The 18,162-nt window shown below is 32.0% G+C and overlaps 1 protein-coding gene across 2 annotated transcripts in view; it reads right to left on the bottom strand.

The window, feature by feature from the left end:
• The window catches only part of LOC114335711 (ITG-like peptide), a 231,914-nt gene that overhangs the window by 11,724 nt on the left and 202,028 nt on the right, over positions 1-18,162 (bottom strand). For both annotated transcript variants that reach the window (XM_028285997.2, XM_028286005.2), the window contains exon 4: positions 16,626-16,867. In XM_028285997.2, the coding sequence (XP_028141798.1) occupies positions 16,626-16,867 (242 nt within the window). The remainder of the gene's footprint in view (positions 1-16,625; positions 16,868-18,162) is intronic.

The raw sequence follows: 18,162 nt of genomic DNA on the forward strand, positions 1-18,162 counted from the left end.
ATTCGTTGATTTTCTGGTTATACTCGTTTTAGAATACAATGCTTATACAAACGATGACAAAATCGTTTATTTTTTGTTTATACAGTGCGTCCATAAAGTAACGCATAAATTCATTATTTCGTAAACCGGAGACTTTAAGGAAAAATCCTGAAACAAGTCGATTTTTGTTTTTAAATTACGATTTTTGGCATATGTATCATACTAGTGATGTCATCTATCTGGGCGTGATGACATAATCGTTGATTTTTTTAAATAAGAATAGTGGTCATGTGATAGCTCATTTGAAAGGGTGTTCAATTCTCTATTCAATAATATAAACATTAACATAATTATGTATACATGGTGTTCACAAAAAAATTTTTTAATCAAATAAATTTAGACAAAAAGAAAAATGTATGTAATTTTTTTAATTCAAAATACATTTTACTGTTGTCAGAAAACAGGAAAAAAATATTTATTTGAGAAATAAATATTGTTTTTCGCTTAAATTCAATGGTAAAGCTGCTACCCACCTGCCTCTTGGCAGTTTGAACATTACGTTTAAGCGAAAATCAATGTTTATTTGTTAAATAAAACTTTTTCTGTTTTCTGACAGCAGTGAAATCTATTTAGAATTAAATACATTACATACATTCATCTTTTTGTGTCAATTAATTTAACTTAAATAGAACTTTTTGGACACACTGTATAAATAATGATGTTAATGTTTATAGTAATGAATAGAGAATACCCTTTCAAATGAGTTATCGCATGACCCCTATTCTCATTTTAAAAAATTATCGACTATGTCATCACGTCCAGATGGATAACGTCACTAGTATGATATATATATATATATATATATATATATATATATATATATATATATATATATATATATATATATATATATATATATATATATATTGTTGTGATCTTATTTATTTATATGTGATGATATTCTTATATGTAATTTAATTAAATTAATGCATTAATGATAATCTAATTAATCAACCAGATCACATACCAATATGTTATCAATCTCAGGGCGAATTATAAAATTACTTACTTACTTTCGTGACTTCTAAGTATTTCTCAGTGGTTCCTAATCGGGATAGGAAAAAAATAAAATAATACACACATATGGATTACAATTATAAATCAAAATTTTGTTTATTTTATATAAATGGTAATTACTGCTTAATATTTGTTAGATCTTATATTTATTTAATACAAACATTTAAAAATGGGAATCTTATTTCCTTTTGGTTTCCAATTTAGAATTTTTATTAATAATGAACTATTAGGATTTATTAGCAACAAATTGATTTAAGTTTGATGACAATCTTCTGATATTAGCGATTATGTTCTTCAATTTTTAATGTGGTATTTAATGCAAAACCCATACATTCATGTCCTGACAAATGAGACTGACCTTTATCTGGTGAACTGCGAATGTCCTCACACAAAACCCGTTTCCTCCTACCCTTGGTTGCGATGAAAAACTCGTCCTGGCCTCCAGTAATGTTCTCCTTTGAAAACTACCTCGTATAGCTCTCGTTCATGCTTTTCTCGTGATGCCGTGTTCTACCTTTTTCGAACCACTTCAATCAGCTACCGGGACACTCTTTGCTCAAGGAGATTCTTTTCTCTCGACTCGGCCTACCTCTCGTTCCCATTGGGTACTCAACACTCACGGAACTACCGGCTTTTTCACTCTTCGTACACTACCGTCTACCACTGGACTTCACCTCTCGACAGCTCAAAACATTCTGATCTCTCCACCTCATTCATTTCCCTACTTTCTAAATATCCCTTCCAGATTCAAAAATCAACATTCCACCACAAATTTTAATTCGCCGTATTCCTCAATACCAACGTTTAATCTTTCTAAATATGTTTAATGGATTTCAAGAAAAAATAATCATTTCCCAATTTAAACTTACTTTCTACTTTTTACAAAACTTAATGACCTATTATCTATTTCACTGAGTCTTATTTAGCGTAGGCTAATAATCGAATCTTCCGCGAAACACTATAATGGTCCGCGTCACTCAACTTGTTTATCTTAGGCGCATTGTTACCGAGTTTCGTACACTTCTTCGAATCACTTTCTTAAAAACTAAATATAATAATTTGTTGTATACAGGTTGTTCTAAATTTACATGCCCGTGGCTGAGAAAATTGAAGATCTTTTATATTAATTTGAATTTTGCTTATAATTATAAATTTTAATTCTCCTATCAAATAGGAATATAACAATATATATATATATATATATATATATATATATATATATATATATATATATATATATATATATATATATGCTAAAAAATCGTAATTTTAAAATAAAATCGACCTGTTTCGGGATTTTTCCTCAAAGTCGCCCGTTTACGAAATAATGAATTTATGCATTACTTTATGGACGCATACAAAAATTACCATTTCCTTCACACTTTTTTAATAAAAGGCTGTTTTTGATACATAGAAACTTAGTCCAGAAAGCCACTGCGCATCCGCTAGGAAAAATATTCCGATTCGGATTTTTTGCACAATCTTACTCAAAAAGGACCCCTATTAACAAATTTGAATGTTGCCAGGACCAAAAGTGGGTCAAAAAATTTTTAAACGTTTTTTTTTTGTTTTTTTTCCTAAAATTATTTTGTTGCATGGAACAAAGTTTTTTTAGGTTTTTTGGATCATTCCAAACAGAAAAGGTCTTAAGTGACTTTTTTCTAAAGTTGATAGTATTTGACATACGAGTATAAGCGATTAAAAATTGAAAAATTGCGAAATCGGCCATTTTTTACCTTCAAAAACTATGTGAAAAACTGAAAATTTGAATATTGACAAGGTAGGCAGATATTCTTTAAACATCGATTGATGAAATCCCGAAGAGTTTTTTGCAATACAGTATTCAAAACTCCTTTGTTTTTCGATTTCTAATCACGCGTGCGCGACACTATTTTTCACCCTTGTATGTGTATACACTATGGTGCAAATGAAAGGAATAAATTCGTTATTTCATAAACCGGCGATTTTAAGGAAAAAACTCGAAACAGGTCGATTTTTATTTTTAAATTATGATATTGTGGCATATATGGTATACTAGTGACGTCATCCGTCTGGGCTTGATGACGTAATCGATGATTTTTTTAAACGAGAATAGGTGTCGTGTGGTAGCTCACTTGAAAGGTTCTTCAATTCTCTATTCAGTAATGTAAACATTTAAATAATTATTTATACAGGGTGTCCAAAAAATTTTTATTAAATTAAATTATTTGACAAAAAAAGAAGTAGAAGCACACCCTGTATAAATAATTATATAAATGTTTATATTACTGAATAGAGAATTGAAGAAACTTTCAAATGAGCTAGCACACGACCCCTATTCTCATTTAAAAAAATCATCGATTACGTCATCACGCACAGATGGATGACGTCACTAGTATACCATATATGCCACAATATCATAACTTAAAAATAAAAATCGACCCATTTCGGGATTTTTCCTTAAAGTCTCCGGTTTAAGAAATAACGAATTTATTCCTTTCATTTGCACCATACTGTCGCATGTCGGTGGAAAATAGTGTCGCGCACGCTTGCTTAGCAATTAAAAAACAAAGGAGTTTTAAATATTGTATTGCAAAAAAGTCTTCGGGATTTTATCAATCGATGTTTAAAGAATGTCTACCTACCTTGGCAACATTCAAATTTTCAGTTTTTCACATAGTTTTTGAAGGTTAAAAATAGCCAATTTCGCAATTTTTCAATTTTTAATCGCTTATATGTCAAAAACTACCAACTTTAGAGAAATGTCACTAAAGACCTTTTCTGTTTGGAATGATCCAAAAAACCTAAAAAACTTTGTTTCATGCAAAAAAAATAATTTTAGGAAAAAAAAACAAAAAAAAAGTTTAAAAAATTTTTGACCCATTTTTGGTCCTGGCAACATGCAAATTTGTTAAAAGGGGTCCTTTTTGAGTAAGATTGTGCAAAAAATCCGGATCGGAATATTTTTTCCTAGCGGATGCGCAGTGGCTTTCTGGACTAAGTTGGATTTAACTCGCAAGTGGTCATATCTACTGTATTCCAATAGAAATTTGACAGTTGGTACCGGCCATATTGCTGAAGCTACATCTAGCAAATTGGCTGTCATTTGTTGTTTGTTTTGCCAAATCATTATACAGTGATGAGCGCGCTAATAACCGGCAAAATAACGCAAAAGATGGAAAACATAATATTTTTTGAAATAAATTCAAATTGGTATAAAATTATCAATAGACACCTATTTTACATTACATTTCTACCTTTATCCGTCCGTGGCAGAATTTCATAAAATTCTCTTCACACTCAATATTTTGTTTTTTCCTACCCTATTTATAGGCCAGTAGGTACCTAATTGACCTTTTGGGATGAAATTTTCTCATGACGGATTTTCTTGAAAATTTGGATTTAGCCTTAAGCCCATGGTTGCTTTTACTTGAGGGGCGAAAGCCACACCTTCTTGGTGATGAAAAACCACCATACGTTCAAAATAAGTCCCAAAATGGATAAACTACTTACCTCTAAGCAACTTTTGTTCTGTTTTTTCACTAAGTCAATACTTTTAGAGTTATTTGCCAGTCTAAATGTTCATTTTTTAACAAAAAAAAAACACGTTGTTTAGAGGGTTTTTCGAAAATAACTCAAAAAGTAAGTACATACAGCACACCTAGTTCAATAGTGCCACAAGTGCAAAACACAATATTCTCGAGAAATGAGCAAAACGTTCTGTAGTAAACGCGTTTTGCGCTGTAAATAATTTATTTTGAGAATGACTGGCTTCAAAATTACAATTTAGGTAGCAAATTATACACTTATTGGCTGGATCTTATTACAATTTATTAAAAATAAAACGTTATTATTATTTTGATAGTTATGGCGATATTGCATTGTGAAGAAAGTCATTTAAAAAACGATACCTAGGAGATACGGCGGCAATGTAATGAAAAAATCAATTGATTTTTGCAGTTGTGGCCCTATTGAATTATATCGGCTGTATTGTGGCAGTGTATATTATCGCCACATCTCTCTTGATTTTTGCATTTGTTAGCGTATTGAACGTAATGAATTACATCGGTTGTATTGTGGCAGTGTATATTATCGCCACATCTCCCAGTTATGGCCATATTGCATTTTCAAAACCTCCAAAAACCCTACAGTGAAATACCGAAGTAACTTACTTTATACTTATCCAAAACAATATTTTAGTTCAGGCTGTATTGAATTAGATGGGCCATTATATATGATCTGTAAGTTTCACTGGTTCAAAGTGCTTATTTTTGAAAGAGTCATAATTGAAAGGGCTTGAACGAGTCACTAATCACGAGTCTATGCAAACTTTGAACAGCCATATCTTAACCACTTTTTATCTTACAGAATTTCAAAATCAACATTTCTTTACTCTTCGAAATTTTTCGTATCAATATAGTGTAGGAAACAGAGGTTGAACCTTGCAAAATGGACACAAGTCCGGTTTTATTTTTTTTCTGGCATATCAAGGGGTGCTTATTATAAGACTAACTTTTTCTGAAAAAATTTCGCCCCGGAACCCCCCTTTTCACCCCTTTAAAGGGGGTAATTTATGGTTTTTGCAGAACGTAGCCCTTTCTGTACCTTTTACCAAAAATTTCTTTTATAGAAATATGAAGTGGACTATATTTTCTACGATTTATTTCCGACAGCATCTCTCTATCATCCACCGTTTAGCGAGGGTGGCGCCACAAAGTTGACAAGTTTTTAAAAAAGATGTTTTTAAAAAATATATATTTTTTCCTAACTGTAACGGAAATTAAAAAGAAATGCTGCGGAAATTATTCACAAATAGATGATTGATTTTTTGGTATAGGTTTCACTTAAGGATAATTGCCCTTTTTTTAATTACAGGGTGTTACATTTTAAAAAACCCCTTTTTATACTATGTGAACCGTTTATGCTAGAGTAAAAAGACTTTCAGCGATTACCCATGTACTGGTGTTATTTACAAATTTGTATAATGCATCCCCATTTTTTCCCCGGAACCACCCAAAAAAAGAAGAATTAATAAATAAAGTGATTTTCTTGGAATCCTTCACACACAATGCCCTTCATTAATATGCTTCATATATCATTTTGTGCAAGTTATTATTACCCATGCATGGACACTAAAAGCGATTTTCTAGTGCAACCCCTGTAGCCAAAAATAATAAATAAAATGGAGGGTTGAATTTTGTTTTTGTTTTTGCTTTTTGATCCATATCAGCATATGCTTCATCAACAGTGCTTTTCAAAAATATATATGGTTATTGCAAAATCCCTGCGCAAACCACCCCTATCCTTGAAAATATACTGCAGAAACTACCCCCATACCTTATCCAGCATGTTTTTACGATTTTCTCATTACCTATTCATTTTTTTTAAACAAAACTTATAAAAGGTTAAAGACCACTATTTACTCTAAAAATTAGGTCCTATTCATTTTTTTCGTTTAAACAACCGTTACGGCACAGTGGCGCCGTAAACCTCATATATGCTTTGACGGGCTCCAGTTTTTGTTTATTTTTTCGTCATCTGTTTGTTTTATTGATAAAGTACTTATGTAAAATAAAACAACACAGTGTAACCTACAAATCATGACCTATGCACATTTTACATTCTTTGCTCCCCAAAGCTACAGTGGTGGCCCAAAATAATTTTTTTCATATTTTCGCCACCTACACGCATTTTATTGCGTTAATGCTACCTTAATAGCACAATATTCACCCCTAAGTGGTCGCTAAGCAGTGGCGGATCCAGGGAGGGGTGATGGGGGCGATCACCCCCACCCCTCTCAAACCAAGTGATATTATATTTGAAGATTATAAAAATATTCATTTATTTTTATAGAAATACTTATATTAATATTAGTTTTATAAGAATGACTTTTTATGCTTTAGCGACAGTGGCGGATCCAGCATCGTTAAGAGGGGGGTGCCAATTGGTTAAATTTCTATAAAAATAAATGAATATTTTTATAATCTTTGAATATAATATCACTTGGTTTGAGAGGGGGGAGGTGATCACCCCCATCACCCCTCCCTGGATCCGCCACTGCGTAGCGACCACCTAAGGGTAAATATTGTGCTGTTAAGGTAGTATTAATGCAATAAAATGCATGTAGGTGGCGAAAATATGCAAAAATTTATTTTGGGCCACCACTGTGGCTTTGGGGAGCAAAGAATGTAAAATGTGCATAAGTCATAATTTGTAGGTTACACTGTGTTGTTTTATTTTGCATAAGTACTTTATCAATAAAACGAACAGATGACGAAAAAAAAAACAAAAACTGGAGCCCGCCAAAGCATATATGAGGTTTACGGCGCCACTGTGCCGTAACGGTTGCTTATACGAAAAAATGAATACGACATAATTTTTAGAGTAAATAGTGGTCTTTAACCTTGTATAAGTTTTATTTAAAAATAATACATAGGTAATGAGAAAATCGTAAAAACATGCTCGCCAAGGGATAGGGGTAGTTTCTGCAGTATATTTTCAAGGATAGGGGTGGTTTTCGCAGAGATGTTGCAATAACCATATATAGTTTTGAAAAGCACTATTGATGAAGCATATGCCCATATGGATCAAAAAGCAAAAAACAAAAAAAAATTTTCAACCCCCCATTTTATTTATTTTTTTTTGCTACAGGGGTTGCACTAGGAAATTGCTTTTGGTGTCCATGCATGGGTAATAATAACGTGCACAAAATGATATATGAAGCATATTAATAAAGGGCATTGTGTGTGAAGGATTCCAAGAAAATCAATTTATTTATTAATTCTTCTTTTTTTTTGGGGTGGTTCCGGAGAAAAAATGGGGGTGCATTATACAAATTTGTAAATAGCACCAGTACGTGGGTAATCACTGAAAGTCTTTTTACTCTAGCATAAACGGTTCAGATGGTATAAAAAGAGGTTTTTTAAAATGTAGCACCCTGTAATTAAAAAAAGGGCAATTACCCTTAAGTGAAACCTGTACCGAAAAATCATTCAATTATTTGTGAATAATTGCCGTAGGATTTCTTCTTAATTTCCGTTACAGTTAGGGAAAAATATATTTTTTTTAAAAACATCTTTTTTAAAAACTGGTCAACTTTAGGGCGCCACCCCCGCTAAACGGTAGATGATAGAGAGATGTTGTTGAAAATAAATCGTATAGAATATAGTCCTCTTCATATTTCTATAAAAGAAATTTTTTGTAAAAGTTACAGGAAGGGCTACGTTCCGCAAAAACCACAAATTACCCCCTTTAAAGGGGTGAAAAGGGAGGTTCCGGGGCGAAATTTTTTCAGAAAAAGTTAGTCTTATAATAAGCACCCCTTGATATACCAGAAAAAAAATAAAACCGGACTTGTGTCCATTTTGCAAGGTTCAACCTTTGTTTCCTACACTAATAATACATTTCAATTAGATTATTTTGAAAAATTAATTTTTTTAAAAGTTAAAAAAAAACTTTAAACCGGTTTTTTTCAAATATAAACACTATAAGTTTTTGTTAAAGAAAAGTCACTTTTACAGAAGTGAAGTAAATCGTAAGGCAGTAACGATTAATTTCATTTGGGATGCTAATTAATAGGGAGTGATTTTCTTTATTTTTTTTTCAAAAAAAATGGATCGACTTTATTTTGGGCGTAACTTGCTTAGTTTTGATACTAAACTTGTATATAAGAAACAAATACATCTTTTTTAAACACTTTAAAAAGGTTTTGATGATTTATCCCCGAAAAGTGATTCATTTTTTGGTCATTTCACACTGAAATATTCGATTTGGAATTTGATGAATATCACGAACCTAGTTTTCATGAGCTGCAACTCTGCTTCTACTGGGTCTGCATACTTTATACATACAACATTTGTTCAGATTTTCTATAGACTACATATTTGCTAACAATATGATTTTCTATAACATATCGCACACCTAGTTCAATTGTGCCACAACTGCAAAAAATTCGAATTTTGGGTTAAGGCTGTAAAATATTGCTTATATAATGGCCCATCTAATGCAATACAGCCTGAACTAAAATATTGTTTTGGATAAGTATAAAGTAAGTTACTTCGGTATTTCACTGTAGGGTTTTTGGAGGTTTTTAAAATGCAATACGGCCATAACTGGGAGATGTGGCGATAATATACACTGCCACAATACAACCGATTTAATTCAATACGTTCAATACGGCCACAACTGCAAAAATCAAGAGAGATGTGGCGATAATATACACTGCCACAATACAACCGGTATAATTCAATACGGCCACAACTGCAAAAATCAATTGATTTTTTCATTATATTGCCGCCGTATCTCCTAAGTATTGTTTTATAAATTACTTTCTTCACAATGCAATATCGCCATAACTATCAAAACAATAATAACGTTTTATTTTTAATAAATTGTAATAAGATCCAGCCAATAAGTGTATAATTTACTACTTAATTGTAATTTTGAAGCCAGTCACTCTCAAAATAAATTATTTACAGGGCATAACGCATTTACTACAGAACGTTTTGCTCATTTCTCGAGAATATTGTGTTTTGCACTTGTGGCACTATTGAACTAGGAGTGCGATATAGGCAATATTTTACAGCCTTAACCCAAAATTCGAATTTTTTGCAGTTGTGGCACAATTGAACTAGGTGTGCGATATAAATAATACATAAGTAAAGTAAATTATAAAGAGATCACGATTAATTTCATTTGGGATGCTAATTAGCGAGTGATTTTCACCTTTTTTACCAAAAAGAGAGACCAACTTTATTGTACGCGTACAATATTTTAAATGTCTTTTTGTTTTTCTGTAAGGCTAAAATTGGTTAAGATTTAGTGTTTCTAAATTTGCATACACTCGTGATTAGTGACTCGTTCAAGCCCTTTCAACTACAGCCCTTTCAAAAATAAGGACTTATATAACTGATGAAACTTACAGATCATATAAACAATACATACACGAGTAAAGCAACTTGTGAAGTGGTAACGATTAAATTCATTTGAGATAGAATAGAATAGAAATATGCTTTATTGTCATGAAAATTTTTACAACTTTTTAGACAAAGCCTGCTTTATAAATAAAAACAATAACAATCTATTGCAAAATTTAAAAAGATTGAAAATTGCATAATCTACCTTAATAAAAGCATATGACATTCAAATATAGATTAAAATTCGACTTATACCTAAGAATACTGTAATTTCTTAGTTATTGGTTAAGAAACACTTAACTTGCTTTTGTCATTTTACGGAAGTTGGGGAAAGATTTGCAGATTTAAGTTGTAAAGGTAGATGGTTGTATAGATTTTTTGCGGAATATAATATAGATTTCTTTACTAACTCAGTGGACGGGATCGGTAAATAGATGTCAAAGGTAGAATTTCTGGTGGAATAGTCATGTCTAGGTCTTGCTGGAAAGACATGTAGATGTTTACGAATTAAGCAAAGAGTTTCTAAAATATATAGAGAAAGTAGTGTTAAAATCCTGTGATCTTTGAAGTAGCTTCTGCAATGTGCTGTTCTTCTGAGGCCAAACAGATATCTTATTGCTCCTTTTTGTAATCTGAAAATATCATCAGATTGGACAGCTGTACCAGTATCACAAAAAGGAAGACTATATCGAAGATGCGACTCGAACAAAGAAAAATATGTTATTTTGGAAGAGGCTAAATTGATTCACTTCGAAACACATCTTATTGCACAGTAAGCTGAGGATAATTTCTTGCTTAACATATCGATATGAAGGGACCATTTAAGGTTGCTATCGAAAAAAATACCAAGAAATTTTATAAAATCATAGATACTGATCTGGCTGTTAGTAAGAGCTCCTTTATAGGAAATTGCTACTGTTTTATCTACTATAAAAGAGAGTAAATTAGAATCGGACCAGGTTTTTATTGTAAGTATATCAGAAGTTATAGTAGCATGAAGAGTTGCGATATTTCAGTTGCTCCAAGAGATACTGGTTTGATCAGCAAAAAGAAAAATTTTTCCATCGATTTTTAAACTTGTGGTGTCATTAATAAAAATAAGGAAAAGTAGAGGACCCAATACTGAACCTTGTGGTACCCCATATACAATATTTTTGAGACTAGAATCTCAATTTACACAATCAAAAACTTTGGCACAAAAGCAGTGACAGCAGATTACTGTTTAGTGCTTGATAAACCTCATGTAGTACAGAAAACATGGCATCAGTGGTACATTTATTATTTAAAAAGCCGAACTGATTTTGTGATAAAATGTTGTTTTCAACGAGAAAGGACATAAGTCGGGTTTTTGTGAGTCTCTCAATAATTTTGGAGAGTACCGGTAGTAATGCAATAGGTCTATAATTGCAAGCATTAGATTTTTTACTACCCTTATGAAGAGGAATACTGATGGCTGTCTTTAGGCACTCTGGAAATTTACCTTTCTCAAAAGAATCATTAATTAGTGAGATGAGGACTCTCAAGACATTTTCTGGGAGATTTGAGAACATTTTTATGGATAGTCCATCAGTACTAGAAGAAGATTTGCTTCTGATACTATTGATTGTATGGATCAGTTAAAATTAATCAACTGGTCTTATAAATGAATATCTGGGACATATAATGAGAGGTAGCAGATACAGGATGCTGCAGTTAATACTCAATGGAAAGATCGACGGAAAAAGAGGAATTGGTCGGAAGAAATATTCATGGCTCCGAAACCTTCGTCAATGGACTGGCTTATCAGCAGATAAATTGTTACATGCCGCACAAGATCGAGAACGATATCGGCAAATTGTTATGGAAGCTACCCACGCCTAAAAATTTGGGCACGGTACTTAAAGAAGAAGAAGGTCTTATAAATAATGAATTCGAGACCTTCCTTGCATTAGGGAGATAGGAAATCGGATCTTGTTGTGACAAAATAGTTGATGTTATATTTTTACTCATATTAATAAAGTATTTATTTAGATTTTCTGGGTCTGTTTGAGATGCTAGTAGCTATTTGAGATGCTAATTAAGGGGTGATTTTTCCGATTTTTTACCAAAAAAAATGGTCCAACTTTATTTTGAGCTTAACTTGGTTAGTTTTGATGCTAACAACTTTAAAGACAACAAAAATAAATATTTTTTTAAACACTTTAAAAAAGTTTTGATAAGATATTTTGGTTATTTCACGTTGAAGTTTTCGATTTGTAATTTGACGAATAAGAACCTACTTTCCCTGAGCTACAACTCTGCTTCTACTGCGTCTACAGACTTCATGTATAATACCATTTTTTTGGGTTTTTTGTATGATACGTTTTTGCTACGAATATATTTTTTGATAACATACTTTTTGAGTTATTTGCGAAAAATCGTCTAAGAACTGGAGTTTTTTTTTTGAAAAATAAACATTTTCGCTCGCAAAGAACTCAAAAATTCAAAAAAGACTCTATAGAACAAAAGTTGCATAGAGTTAGTCACTTTATCCATTTCCGGACATATTTTGACTGCATATTCCCTCACTCTCCGGGAAAGATGGCTTTCACCCCACAAGTAAAAGCAACAAACGGCACAAGTCTAATAGGCTATTGATTATGTACTATAGAAAGGAACTACAACGTTAACGGGGTTTTATTATTTCATATGGTCAATGGACATCTATATATGAAAAAACCGCGGAGTGCTACCATTTAAAGGGGTGCGTTTTTGAGAAATGGGTGAATTAGTCCCTGGGCACAGGTTACATAAGAGTGAGTTCTATGCACTTTTGGTACAAACACGTCTACATAAAAATTGTTCCTGGTTAAATTTTCTATCTAAATATAACTTTTTAAAATCAAAGATACTTTTTTTTACAAAAATATATTCAAAAGAAAAAGCACAAAGAAACCCAAAAGAAAGAAATTTTGGTTTTTGTCCCATAACTTTTGTCCACGGGGATATAGGTATAGACATTGCTTCACAGAAAAAAAACTTACATATTTTCTCTTTAAAATGATGTTTGGTAGAGGTCATTAGGATTTACAGTTTTTAAAATATGATTTTTCAAAGTTCGCCACTCACAGCAATTTTGGGCAATTTTCCTTGTTATTTCGCAAATATTGTTCTGTAACTTTTTTCTACGTAACTTTACGTATATGCAATGGTACATGTAAGAGGAATAGAAATCAATTACCTTTAAAATGGTCTACAGTATAATGTTGTACGACTTCTTTTAAAGAGGTTATCTTTTTCAAGACTTTATACTTTTAACGAGTTTTATATTTTTTACGATTATTTTTTAAATTTCCCACTATAACTTTTTTTTCTATATGGTATATATTATATAATAAAAAAAACGCTTATTCTGTTTACTTTAAAATGGTGTATTATAAAAAATTCTAGGGTTTTTTTGAATAAGATATGCTTTTTCAAATTGTAATAAGTACTTGCAACGATTTTTGATTTTAGGATTATTTTTTAAATTCCTCATTATAACTTTTTTATGTGATTGTGTGTTATGATTGAATCTTATTTTTTATAGGTAATACTTTGGATCCACATGACTCGGCAGGGCAAACTTCAAAATATGGATTAATTCCAATATTTACTGTCAAAGCTCCTGCACCACAAGCTTTGCTTGAAAAAATAGCATGTAAATGTACCAAAGGATGTACAAAAAACTGCGGTTGTAGGAAGATAGGAATAAGTTGTTCAATATTCTGCAAAGGTTGCATGTGCATGGGTACTAATTGTGGGAACTCTAAGATAACTGAGGTGTCAGAGGAAGATATTGAAGCTAATGCTAACGAAGAGATGGACTTTGATTTTGAAAAATTTTTAAATGTCAACGTAATAATAATTTTAACTAAAGTGATGTTTTTTAAAACTAATGTTTATGAAATTTTTGGAAAAGAGATAATTTTAAATAATACAGGGAAGAAAATATCAAAGAATCACTCGGTTTCTATTATGTATTTAAATATAGATGATACACCATTTTAAAGAACAGAAAGTAAGCCCTGTTTGTTGCGCAATATATAGATAGTATATTCATGTACAAAAAAAATTATAATGAGAAATTTCAAAAACAATCGTAAAACAATGTAAAAAATAATATTTTTTTTATATTAGGTATTTATAATATATAATATGTTATATAATAATTTTATTTTATTTTTATATTATATTATAAAAAAATCGTTAAAAGTAATAATATAATATAAATAAAATCTTGAAAAACCATAATCTCTTTAAAAAAAGTCGTACAACGTTATACAGTAGACCATTTTAAAGGTAATTGATTTCTATTCCTATTACGTGTACCATTGCATATACCTAAAGTTACGTAGAAAAAAGTTACAGAACAATATTTGCGAAATAACAAGGAAAATTGCCCAAAATTGCTGTGAGTGGCGAACTTTAAAAAATCATATTTTGAAAACTGTAAATCCTAATGACCTCTAAAAAACATAATTTTAAAGAAAAAATATGTAAGTTTTTTTTCTGTGAAGCAATGTCTTTACCTATATCCCCGTGGACAAAAGTTATGGAAAAAAAAACAAAATTTCTTTCTTTTGGGTTTCTTTGTGCTTTTTCTTTTGAATATATTTTTGTAAAAAAAAAGTATCTTTGACTTTAAAAAGTTATATTTAGATTGGAAATTTAACGAGGAACAATTTTTATGTAGACGTATTTGTACCAAAAGTGCATAGAACTCACCCTAATGTAACCTGTGCCCAGGGACTAATTCACCCATTTCTCAAAAACGCGCCCCTTTAAATGGTAGCACTCCGCGGTTTTTTCATATATAGATGTCCATTGACCATATCAAATAATAAAACCCCGTTAACGTTGTAGTTCGTTTTAGCTATCTTATTTTGAATATAATCAATAGCCTATAAAGTAAAGCGGAGGGTAAGTAGAACCTAAATCCAAATTTTCATGCAATTCGGCGGTGACACTGAAAATTACACGATATTGCTGTATTTCAGGTTCATTTACTGAATTATTTAAGTCATACTACGACTTTAAATACATTAAGGAACAAAAAGCATAACGAGCGATAATGGCCATTTAGTGATACAGAGGCACTGTATTAAGGGCAATAATATATTTCTGTCAACAAGTAAAACCCTGAGAGTATTCATTTATAACATTTAAGCTGTACAAGAGGTTGCTATTTGTGTTTCATTATGTTTAATTGTTTCGTGTTTATAACAAAAGATGAAAATGTATACTATAAAAGCAGTATATAACATGTCGAAAGTAATGTTTTGTGTTTATTAATTGTCTTGACTTTGTTACGAAAATCTAAACTAACAACCTACAATAATCTAATCAAATAATAGTAATAAATATAGTAATAATAAATACAAAGTCGATGATAAGACGATAACATCTTTTTAAGGCATATAATGACAGATTGGAAGACAAACATTCACTATCAATTACCTGATGAAAACAATATCGAAAGGGAAAATATCGCAATCAACCAGAGACTGTTACAAGAAGCGTAGAAATATGTTCATATCAGGAAAGATGTTTCCTGAAATAAAAGGTAAGCGTCGTTTAAACACAACGATAAGTCACAGCAACTAGTTGTGATGACAAGTTGAAACGCTGTTTAGACGCTGCGATTCAATGCGATACCACCTTCAACCCAACTCCAACTTTGATAAGTTGTGCGATGCACCGTTTACACACAGTGATAAGTTGCAACAACTCGATTGACCTTGATAAGTTGTTTGATTTATCGCTGTGTTTAAACGACCCTTAAAGGGTCGTTTAAACACAGCGATAAATCAAACAACTTATCAAGGTCAATCGAGTTGTTAAGAAATAGATAATACCAACCAAAAATTACCTGAAATATACCGATATAGACCCTCAGGTCAAAAAGGCAAATGCCGATATGTATGTCAAGCCTAAGAAATCATTCAACAACTTACCGGGGGCTGCCAAGCATGTGCTGCAACTGAATGTAAGAAACAGCATGACCCGATAGGAAAGATGGCTTTCACCCCATCAAGAGATAGCTGTAAAACTGGGACTTCTCCAAACCAACCATCTCCCATATAATAATACGTTCCTAAGAGTACATATGCTTGATAATTAAAACTACAAGCTACACTAGTACCGCGCTATGTTCAAAGACCAAACAGTGGCACATAATAGACTAGATCTGATATTAGTCAATAAATTAACGAGACAAACAATACTAACTGATGTGGCGATACCTAACAACAATAATCTGCGTGTTAAATATAACGAAAAGATAGCCAAATACGGAGATCTGGAAATTATAATACAAAGACAATGGAGAATGCAAAGTACCCAGACAATACCTATTGTTCTCTCTACTGTGGTCATTTCGAAGAACCTCATAGAAAACATATATAAATGCTGGGTCTGAATGAACATCTTTATAAGACCATGCAGAAAGCTGTACCAATACCCACGTCCAGATGTGTAAGAAAATTTGGGGAGATATCCAGCATATTAAGTCAGTTAGGGCTCGATTACACGGAAAGAATCCCACCAGAGCTCAATCCTTTTGATACCTTAGGTATCTGGGGTGACTAAATTTTCCCCTCGAAGGGAATGTGAGCCGTATGGCTAAATCTGGAAATAATAAAAACATATTGAAGAAAATAATTTTTGCATATTTACCCTTCTCGGTGCTTGCCGATGACGTCTTTGCAACTGGCAACACAGTCCTCTGGAAATATCACATTCGCTCGACATGTTGCATGGTTCTGAATATTGCTTGTCCTGTCGAAGTGGTGGCCTGCACACTCTCGTGGATACACCAGCTTGAGCTTCCGCGCATACCAGGCCTGATTCGCAGTCATTATCCCGTCTGCATAGTTCTCCCACTCGACGACCGAAAAAGTACAGACAAGTGCCGTGAACTAAAACAAATTTATGTATTCAAGTATTTATTACCATATTGGTAACCACTGTGGTACAAATCATTAGATAATGTAAGACTGTTCATACTTTTAAAATTCTTGTTTAGTCCAAATACAACGAATGCCTTTTTAAGTACTCCAGTCACGGAAAAAAGAATGCTTAAAAAGTCATATACCAAAAAACCTTGGACTATAAAATTTATATCTTCATTTAGCATCCGTTCAATTTTCTGCTCTTAATATGAATAAACAATGGATTTAAAAAAATGCTATCTTATTTATTATTAATCATAGAAAGTTTTGTTTTTTTCTAAAAAATGTGATTTTTCACCAGCTCTTCATTGAGCCTACTTACAACTATGAGACGTTAAAGTGTAATAAATAATGTCGAGAGATTATAAATATTTATAGGCTATAACCTCAGTCGTTTTAACACTGTTTTTAATAACAAATTTAATAAAACATTGAAATTTTTTTATTACATTTAACGATCTGGTCCCATGCGAAATTCTAGGGTAATAAAATACAGTCGGAGACAGGGTTCATTTTTTAAGACATTTATAATTAGAATCAGAACATACAGAAGATAAGATAATTAGCCATAATTACTCGTTAATTTCGTTAATAAAATATATTTATAATCTACGCATCGAACTTTCGGTTAGGGTCGGTCGATGTGACGATATTTGGTACATGAATGAATAATACCGACGATCGCGTGGATTAGAAATTACATTTATCTCGCTCAACTCGCCAGGGGGAAAGACATGTAATGAATTACGATCACCTCTCGTATATGATAGGTAAAATGAAACCGTCGAAATTCATTCAACGCACCAAGACGACGGGGGTTGTAGGGTTGAGAAAAATGGTCGGGATATACTTAAACTCACCTATTACACCTCGTTGTTGTTTATTATTCCCCGATCAACGCTCCGAAAATAATAATCCAACTAGGCTTTTCGTTCCGTCTTTTTTATCGTCCGAGACGGTATAAAAACACGTTTTACTTAATTTATTGGCGTACTCTAGACGATATAATTATATTATCGTCACATACACCTTAAACACTAAGCCTAACCAATCTATTGCAATATACAATACACGTTTAGAGTGACGGTTTGGGCAAGTACAATTGGTTAAATAATTGCTCTCAGTTTGTTTAGTACACTTTAATCACCCATTAACTACCATTATATTGAGTAGTTATATTATATGTCGTTATGCAAAAAAATCAAAGTACTTATTAGCATCTAGAAATTACTGCAAAGTTGCAAAGTGTACCCCCGTTAAGG

This window comes from Diabrotica virgifera, chromosome 6 (genome assembly GCF_917563875.1).
Source record: "Diabrotica virgifera virgifera chromosome 6, PGI_DIABVI_V3a".
Classification (NCBI taxonomy): Eukaryota; Metazoa; Arthropoda; class Insecta; order Coleoptera; family Chrysomelidae; genus Diabrotica; species Diabrotica virgifera.